This window comes from Gastrolobium bilobum, unplaced genomic scaffold (assembly GCF_033153095.1).
Source record: "Gastrolobium bilobum isolate Gb01-03AN ecotype WA unplaced genomic scaffold, APGP_CSIRO_Gbil_v1 utg9383, whole genome shotgun sequence".
Lineage (NCBI taxonomy): Eukaryota > Viridiplantae > Streptophyta > Magnoliopsida > Fabales > Fabaceae > Gastrolobium > Gastrolobium bilobum.
Window position 1 is genome coordinate 50,209 of NW_026899939.1, and position 10,175 is coordinate 60,383.

Consider the following 10,175-nt stretch of genomic DNA (forward strand, 5'->3'; position numbering starts at 1 on the left):
ACAATTTTTCTGTAACATTTTCGAAAAAATAAATTTCTCACCATATTACTAAGAATAGTAATTTTTGGATAAAAAGAATTTTCTACTCTACAAAACATCCTTGTGTATAAGCCCGCATTGGTCCGGGACTTGCAACAGACAAAGTTGTATTACAATAAGCCTTACATTCTATAGAAATAATAATCATAAAAAATACAGAAAAATTATATTTATAAATTTTTTATATACAAACTATATTATATACTTCAAAAACTATACTCGTAAGAATATATTCCTAAATACATAGTATAATTTATAATTTTTTTTTTTATAAATATAAGCTATCAATCACTGATGAATAAGGCAAGCCGACACTCCCTTCTCTAGCTTGCAGTTCCCCATAGACCATACATTCCAAGATGGAGGGAGATCCTCTGCAGAAACTGCTGAGCACAGAGGAAACATCACAAGAAGAAGAAGAGAAGTTATCATTGGTGAAGAGGGTGTGGGAAGAGAGCAAGTTGATGTGGATAGTAGCAGCACCAGCCATATTCGCTAGATTCTCAACCTTTGGTATCTATGTTATCAGTCAGGCATTTGTTGGTCATATTGGCTCAAGAGAACTCGCTGCTTTTTCTCTTGTATTTACTGTTCTCATGCGATTTGTCAATGGTATTCTGGTATGTTTCTCACAAAAAATTTCCCATCTTTTTATATGTTAACAATTTTTCTTACATTGTAATAGATTTCCAAAAGTGTAATCGCCACAACATGTTTCTGTTGTGTTTTGTGTGTCAATCATCAGCCTTACTCATATTTTATTTTGCTATTTTTCAAAGGTTAAGTTACTTGTTCTATAATTTAAATGAAATTTTTTTATAGATCAATTAGGTAATTAACCATTAAATTATAGATTTCTATAAACCTTCATACAAAATGACTTGCACAGAATGGTTAACATCTATCAAAAGATTCTAAAGGGTCCTTAGCTAAAGAGAAACTTATTTAAATCTTTTTAGAAATATAGGAAACAGTTAAAAACTTAATTTACATGGACTTATTGAAAAAAATCGGTGAAAGTATAAGATCTTTAAAAAAAATTAACCTTTTAATTCTCTTTTAAACTAGATATTCTGTACAATGACTCAATGAAATAGAGACACCTGTTCTGTATCTTTCATGAATGAAGTAAAGATTACCAGACCTTTTTTATTATTATTTTTTTGGTTGGCTTGTATCTGGGGTTGTAAGGAAAACAAATACATCAAAGATTGTTATGGGATTACAGTAGATTAAAAAGTTGAGGCTTCTAAACATATATGCTATCACAATATTGAAAATTATGTTACTTTGTGGAGGCGTGTAGCTTTCATACATATACACATATATGCATACATACTTCACATACATATGACTACAAATACAATTTATTCAATGAAAAAGTAATTACAATATAATGCTATGATAATAACCCAAATTATTTGTGTCTGTAAACTGACAACTCTAGTTAGGAATGGCAAGTGCATTGGCAACACTTTGTGGACAAGCTTATGGTGCAAAAGAATATGGCATGATGGGAGTGTATCTTCAAAGATCATGGATAGTTTTGTTCTCGACTGCACTCCTCCTTCTTCCCTTGTTCATCTTCACAAGCCCAATTTTGACGATCTTAGGCCAAGAAGAAAGCATAGCACAAGTGGCAGGAACACTTTCTCTTTGGTCAATTCCTGTCCTGTTTGCATTTATTTGGTCATTCACTTGCCAGATGTTCTTGGAATCTCAAAGCAAGAACATCATTATTTCATTTTTGGCAGCTTTCTCAATAATTATTCATGTATTCCTCTCGTGGCTTTTGACAATAAAATTGAAGATTGGGATTGCTGGTGTAATGATTTCAACAATTTTGGCATACTGGATTCCCAACATTGGTCAAATTATATTTATTACATGTGGTTGGTGCCATGAAACATGGAAAGGTTTCTCATTTTTAGCGTTCAAAGATCTTTGGCCTGTTGTCAGGCTTTCCCTTTCATCTGGTGTCATGTTGTGGTGAGCTTTCTACTCAGTCAACTAGTGGATTGAGTTTTTAAGAAATGCTATGATTGCTAAATAAATTTGGATTTTCTCTTTGATTGGTTTAAAAGAAAATGTTTTGATTATCTAGATTTATGTTCTGTTATTTATCTCAAACAAAAAATGTTCATAAACAGATGTATGTCTTCTTAACTGAAATGTATGTTTGATTTACAGTCTTGAGCTGTGGTACAACACAATATTGGTTCTTTTAACAGGCAACATGGAAAATGCAGAGGTTCAAATTGATGCTCTATCTATATGGTAATCCTTCTGCATTGTCACATTTCATTTTTAGAATTCATATATTGACTTGAAAAGGGTAATCAGAAAAATATTATTAATTGTGTAAATAATCTATACAAAGAGGTCTCTATTTAGCGAGGATGAAAACCCTAATACTTGACCTAATGGGCTTGGCCCCATACAACAAATAATAATAATTAAATAACCAATATTTATAACACTCCCCCTCAAGCTGAGGAATAGATATTAATAATTCTCAGCTTGCTAGTAAGTTCTTGAAATCTGTCTGAAGGAAGTCCCTTTGTTAATAGATCAGCCAATTGACGTCCAGTGGGAATGTATGGAGTGGTAATCAGCCCACTATCAAGTTTCTCTTTGATGAAATGACGGTCAACCTCAATATGTTTAGTCCGATCATGTTGAACTAGATTATGAGCTATACAAATAGCGAACTTATTATCACATAGCAGCTTCATAGGTCCCTCATATTTTATTTTGAGATCATCAAGTACAATTTTCAGCCACAATAACTCACAAATGCCTTGAGCCATAGCTCGAAATTCAGCTTTTACACTTGATCTGGCGACCACATCTTGTTTCTTACTTCTCCATGTCACCAAGTTATCGCAAAGAAACATGTAGTAACCAGTGGTAGAACGACGGTCAGTCACGGATCCAGCATAATCAGCATCAGTGTAAACTTCTAAAGAGAGATTGCCATCACGTCGGAATAACAATCCTTTACCAAGAGTAGCTTTAAGATACTGAAGAATTCTCTCTACTGCCTGCATGTGTTTCTCCTTTGGATCATGCATAAACTGACTGACAACACTAACAACATAAGCTAGGTCTGGTCTAGTATGAGCCAGATATATCAATTTTCCAACTAGCCGTTGATATTGTCCTTTATCAACTGGAGGACTCTCCTCTTCATAGCCTATCTTGTGATTCTGCTCAATAGGAGTATTAAAGGGTTTACACCCGAGCTTTCCTGCTTCTTTGAGAAGATCAAGAACATATTTCCCCTGACTGATAAAAATTCCTTTCCTTGAATGAGCTACTTCTATCCCTAGGAAATATCTCAGTTTCCCAAGGTCTTTGACTTCAACTCAGAGGCAAGCCGTGTTTGCAGAATCTGTTTCTCCACAAAATCATCACATGTGATAATAATATTATCAACATATACAAGGAGCACAGTAAGCTTCCCATTATGGGAGTGCTTGAAGAAAAGAGTGTGATCTCCTTGACTCTGTCTGTATCCTAAGGTCATCATAACCTTAGTAAACCTTCCAAACCAGGCACGAGGTGACTGCTTCAATCCATACAAGGCCTTTTTTAATCTACAAACTTTATTTTCTCCCTTCACAGAATCAAAACCAGGCGGGATTTTCATGTAGACTTCTTCTTCTAACTCACCATTGAGGAAAACACTTTTCACATCAAATTGATTTATATCCCAATTGTAATGGGCAGCAAGGGATAACAAGACTCTCGCCGTATTCATCTTGGCAACTGGAGCAAATGTTTCTTCATAATCAATGCCATAGGTTTGAGTGTAACCTTTGGCAACTAATCGAGCCTTGTATCTCTCAAGAGTTCCATCAGAATTATATTTCAGGGCATAAACCCATCTGCACCCTACTGCTTTCTTTCCATTAGGTCTATCAATAACCTCCCATGTTTTATTTTTCTCCAACGTATTCATTTCCTCTTGCATGGCTTGAGCCCAATTCCCATCTTTCAAGGCTTCGTGTACTGATTTTGGGATTGCAATAGAGTCTAGTGCTGAAACAAAGCTTTTGTGCTGCACAAAAAGATTAGCAGAGGAAACAAAATGGGAGATAGGGTATTGAGTACAAGAGGGACAGGAGGAACAAGATTTCTTGGGACAAGATCTTTTTCCTTTTCTAAGAGCAATGGGTAAATCATCAGAATCAGTAGTAATGGGTAAGTCATCAGAAGTATTAACATCATGATCAGAAATATGAGATTCAGGACTTACCAGTGGTTCAGACGATTGAGGTTGCTGCTGAGGCAATGTGGGTTGTTTCCTTCTTTGATATACCAACTCAAGTGTCATAATCTTTCGTATCTCTGGTGTACTTGATGTATCAATCACAGGAGAATCAGTCACATGAGGATCACTCACAGGAGGATCAGACACAGGAGGAACAGGAACAAGAGGAGGATACATGGACACAGGTAAAGGAGTAGACATTGAAGATTCAAACTCAAAGAAGGGAGGTGATGAGTTTTCTGGTGAAGGATTCTCCTCCTGAAGATGAGGACCTTGGAAAAAGGACTCAGATTCCTGAAAAGTAATATCCATAGAAACAAAAAATTCCCTACTACCAGGGTGATAGCACTTGTAGCCCTTCTTATCAGGAACATAACCAAGAAAAGCACATTTAATAGCCCTAGGGTCCAACTTACTGCGATGATGTTTATGAATATGAACAAAAGCAACACACCCAAACACTCGTGGAGGAAGACTCATAGTTGGAATAGAAGGGAAAAAAGAAGTCATAGAGTGAATAGGACTTACATGGTCAAGTACCCGAGTGGGTAAACGGATGATCAAGAATGATGCAGTAAGAATAGCATCTCCCCAATAGTATTTGGGTACATGTGTTTGAAACATTAATGCACGAGCCACTTCAAGAAGGTGACGATTTTTTATTTGAGCAACCCCATTCTGTTGGGGGTGTCAACACAAGTAAGTTCATGAATCATACCGTTATTTTGTATAAATTGGGAAAAACTGTGATTAACATATTCAGTACCATTATCTGTTCTTAGTCTCTTGATTTTTTTACCAAATTGGGTCTCAACCATTTTATAAAATTGAAAGAACAGTTGTGATACCTTAGACTTTTCACGCATTAAGTAAACCCAAGTTACACGAGTGCAATCATCAATAAAAGAAACAAACCATCTATTTCCAGAAGCATGAGGGACTTTAGAAGGACCCCAAACATCAGAATGAATAAGATCAAAAGGTTCAACACTCTTAGTAATACTAGAAGGAAAAGACACACGATGATGCTTAGCAAATTCACAAACATCACAATGAAAAGACTCAACAGATTTAGACAAAAACAATGTCGGAAATAAAGACTTGAGTAAACTAAATGGAAGATGTCCCAAGCGCTTATGATAAAGCCAAATCAAAGAATCAACAATTGATTGACCATGAGACATCAAGATGTGATATGTTACTTTATTTGCGGGAGATTGTGACACCAGATAGTACAGCCCACCTTTCTCTTTAGCACTACCAATCGTCTTTCCCGTGGGAGATCCTGAAAAACACAATGGGAAGGGAAGAAGGTTACAGTACAATTCAAATCTTTTGTAATTTTATGAATAGAAAGAAGATTCGTGGAGAGTTTAGGAACATGAAGAGCATCTTTAAGATGTAAGGACTGCTGTAAGTTTATGTCACCAGAACCCGCAACTGATGTATGTGAGCCATCAGCTACGGCTATTGTATGAGTTCCAATGGTAGAATGATAAGAAGTAAAGGAGTCAGCACAACAAGACATATGATCAGTAGCACCAGAATCAACAACCTAAGAATGTTTAAAATCATTACATGAAGAAAGGAAAGAATAAGTTTTGGAGCTCATACCAGTCATAATCAAAGCACTAGTATCAGATGGTTTACTCAGAGAATCAAGGATGATTCGGAGCCGTTCCAACTCATCTGGACGAAATGCAGGTTGGGTCTCATTAGGTGCAGAAGTTATTTTAGAGGAAGTAAAATGCGGTTGACCACGCATCCTAGCCATCTTTTCTAAGACAGTTTGCTTTCCATGGAGGCGAAAGCATGGATCCTTGATATTACCTGTTCTTTTGCAATAAGAACATCATCGATCATCTCTCTTAGGTCTAGATGATGCACCATCAAAAAATTTTGTAAAGGAACTCCTTTGAGAAGAGGCCATACTGCACAAAAATGGTCAAAGGATAACACCAAGAAGCCAAAAATCACAAACAAATACCAAACGACGTCCGATCTGAGAGGAAAGCACAGATCCAGAAAGAGGACAAGAAGACGAGAAGAATGGCGGTGGTCCAGTCCAAAAACACCACCGTACGCGCCTCCACGCGCCGGAGAAAGGAGCTGCGTGTGGGCTTCACTCGCGGAGACTGAGGCGGCGCGTGAGAGCGCGTGGAGGGTCTTATGCGGCTGAGATTTTTCCAGCGTGGTCGTCCAGTGAGCGCGCACTTGTCTGTGGGTGGTCGAGGTTGAAAAGTAGTCGGAAAGAGGTCCAAACGGTGAAGACAGATCTGATTGGAGACGGTCAGAGGTGTTTGGGTCGTCTGTGGCTGAGGAACGGGGCGCAGAATGATAGAACGAAGAAAAATAAGGTCAACAGTGGTCCCCTTGGTCCAAAAGGTCCCCGGAAAAATTTTCCGGTGGCGGCTGATGGCAGCAAGAGGCAGAGAAATTAAGGTTTTATAAAAAAAAAAGACAATAGGCGCAGAAGCAGAGCTCTCAAGATCGAGAGCTCTGATACCAACTTGAAAAGAGTAATCAGAAAAATATTATTAATTGTGTAAATAATCTATACAAAGGGGTCTCTATTTATAGAGAATGAAAATCATAATACTTGACCTAATGGGCTTGGCCCAATACAACAAATAGTAATAATTAAATAACCAATATTTACAACATATTGTGTTTCAAGGCCGAGCCTTGGAGCAACGATAAGGTTATTCCTTGTGATCAGAAAGTCATGAGTTCAAGTCTGTGAAATTGTTTCTTTGCTAAAATGCAAAGGCAATTGACCCTCACCCAGATGACCCTCACCCTTATCCTCTCAAGTCAGGGTGCGCTGAGGTTTTCCCATTATATAGTGTGTGTCCACTTTATATTGTTGGTTGTATTCGCATAATGTTTAATAGACTTTTATCTTGGCCTGCTTAAGATCAAATTTCATTCTTAACAGTCTGAACATCAATGGATGGGAAATGATGATATCACTTGGTTTCATGGCTGCAGCAAGGTAATGGCATTATTTTAATTTCTATTGTTGTAGTCATTGTTTTTTGCATCATATACAAAATAGCAGCTATAAATCACACACACTTATATCAACCTACCAATTTTTCTTCTGCAGTTCGTTTACCATGGAAAATTTACTTCATTATCTTTCTTAATGTGCAGTGTTCGAGTGGCAAATGAACTTGGAAAAGGAAACTCCAAAGCAGCAAAGCTCTCTATTGTTATGACAGTTCTTACATCACTCTCCATTGGGTTCCTTCTGTTTTTGTTTTTCTTAATTTTTAGGGAAAGACTTGCTTATATATTTACCTCGAATGAAGACGTGGCTGTTGCTGTTGGGGATTTGTCACCTTTGTTGGCAGTCTCTATACTACTAAACAGTGTTCAACCTGTACTCTCAGGTATTCTTTACGACATTTCTTCTCTTTGAGTTGGTTTAACTAATTTGTGTAACATTTGAATCCTGATTTTTTTTACATGACAAAAGCAAATCAATCCATCAATGGTGTATACTTACAACAGTTATACCCAAAAATGAACGAAATGGACAAAAAATAAAATCACTAAATGTTGGACTTACTTGTATATATATATATATATATATATATATATATATATATATATATATAGAGTGAGATGAAAGCAAATTATTGACTGAGATTTGATAATAAGACTTCTTATTCTTACATTAGTATAATAATCTGCCTCTCTATATATAGATATATAAATATTTTGAAAGAGTATGGAAGACATGAAATTTTATGATTTCAACAGGAGTGGCTATTGGAGCAGGCTGGCAAAGCATTGTAGCATATGTGAACATTGGGTGTTATTACATCATTGGTATTCCTGTAGGTGTTGTACTTGGTAACGTTATCAATTGGCAAGTCAAGGTATGCTTTTAAAGTACTCTTATCTCATGTTCAAATTGCACCTGATTGCTGTTTCATGCATTTGACAAACTTGTTTATTTTTCTGCAGGGTATCTGGATTGGAATGTTGTTTGGAACACTTATTCAAACTATAGTGCTAATAATAATCACCTGCAAAACTAATTGGGACGATCAGGTAGGACTAATAGTTCAATAATTACTAGATTCACTTTAAAGTAAATTATAATTATATCAAAAACTTGATGAAATCATTATGTGACTGTGCAGGTGACTAAAGCCCGAAATCGTATAAACATTTGGTCTGAAAAGGACCCTGATCATCATGAAACAATTACATCAGATAATTAGTTTCAGGCCCTTCCTATTTATTGTTATCTTTTGTTTTGCTTTTGTTATCCAGCCAAGAGGTTGATTGATAGCTATAATATGGTTATTCATTAATCTTGAATCTTCAAATTAAATTATTGGACTTTATGTCTTTATCTTTTCTTTTCATATTTATCTTTTCTTCAAATTAAATTACTAAGTTTAACCTCCTAAAATATTCTAAAATTAGTTGTAAAATATAATCTCCTACTACCTACCTTACATACACCTACATGAGTATATTCCTATCATACTTGTATAAATAATATTCATATAAGCTGGGTTAAATTAATTAATAACTAACGTATTATTGTGTTGTACAACAATTAATGTAACTATTTTTTATATGAAGTGATAATATATTTGTTAATGAATGGTTTAGTATCGCCAAGTTAATATACAACGTGTATATATTTACCACGCAGTTTGAAAATCACCTTTATAATTGATTATCCTTAACTCTCAGAAATCTATGGCATACAAGTTACAATCCCTCCAAAAAGTATGAGATCTCATAGCAACCACACGAAGTAACCTAAGAAGAAGAGAATGTGTCATTGTTGAAGAAGGTGTGAAGAAGGGGAATTGTTATCCACCACACATTCTTCGCCAGCCAATGACAATTCCTCTCCTTCTCATGTTACTTCCTGGTGGTCGCTATTAGCTATGCTCATAATGGCTATCCTTTTATTTTTTTATTTTTTTTCGCTTCTATGTTTACAATATAATACAATTAAATTTAGATAAGATATAAGGGAAAATATTTTCTATGTCATAGGAGAGTTATTTTTTCCTACTAGTGACCCTTCGATTTTCATGCAATATTTTCTTCTTCTTTTTTGTTTTTTTAATAGATGTGGGCTGTACATAAAATGTGTCTACAGCATGAGAAAATTTTCTCCTACCACGTGAGAAAATTGAAACTCAAATATAAACTATAAAAGTTTTGTTTACAAATGAATTGAGAAAAATGCGTAGACCTACAATAGAGCCATTAGTTTTCTAACTCTTTACATGCATAACTTTTTTTTTATGTAAGGTTAAATAATTAATTTGGATTAGTCCATCCTCGTACTATATTTTTATTAACAGAATCAGAGACCTCTCCCCTATTTCAGTATTTATAATTAAGAGAGAAATATTTGTCATTTTAAAAGATATATAATTGTATTATTTTAAGAAAGAGAAAAACACAATATAATATTTTTATTTAAATTTTAAATTTTAAAAAAAAAATCATTCACTTTCTCTTTCATAATTTGTATTGTTTGTATCTTTCTCTTATTTAAAATGATGTAAATTTATGTTTTTTAGAAGGACAAATACTAAACAAATATATTAAAGATTTTCCTTACACTGTCTTTCTCAATCAAATAGAAATCTTACAATATTAACCAATAACCATGATTGCTTTTGTATAACTTCACTGAAATTTATGCATCCTATGAGCAAGACGAATCTTAGAAAGAAATGTATGAATCTAACTCCAATACTATATTCCAATCAAGGCTTAATAATATCACACCTGGAGAGGTTTTATGTTTCAGGGACATTACTTTATCGTCCACACGTAATTATGAGATAAGAAGTAACTTTTCTTATTTTGT

General features: G+C 35.0%; 1 protein-coding gene across 1 annotated transcript; it reads left to right on the top strand.

Moving 5' to 3' along the window:
* The first annotated feature begins 358 nt into the window (after positions 1-358).
* LOC133294296 (protein DETOXIFICATION 21-like) lies at positions 359-8,758 on the top strand. Its single transcript, XM_061492950.1, has 8 exons — positions 359-659; positions 1,487-2,028; positions 2,230-2,316; positions 7,254-7,310; positions 7,472-7,710; positions 8,084-8,202; positions 8,291-8,377; positions 8,470-8,758. Exons 1-8 carry the CDS (start codon positions 399-401, stop codon positions 8,548-8,550), a joined length of 1,473 nt encoding a protein of 490 aa, XP_061348934.1. The 5' UTR covers positions 359-398; the 3' UTR covers positions 8,551-8,758.
* The last annotated feature ends 1,417 nt before the right edge of the window (positions 8,759-10,175 follow it).

Coding starts and splice junctions, on each gene's coding strand:
- LOC133294296 (XM_061492950.1), top strand. CDS start 399: ATGGAGGGAGATCCTCTGCAGAAACTGCTGAGCACAGAGGAAACATCA. Junction 2,317..7,253: donor ATTGATGCTCTATCTATATG/GTAATCCTTCTG, acceptor CATTCTTAACAG/TCTGAACATCAATGGATGGG. Junction 7,311..7,471: donor GGTTTCATGGCTGCAGCAAG/GTAATGGCATTA, acceptor CTTAATGTGCAG/TGTTCGAGTGGCAAATGAAC.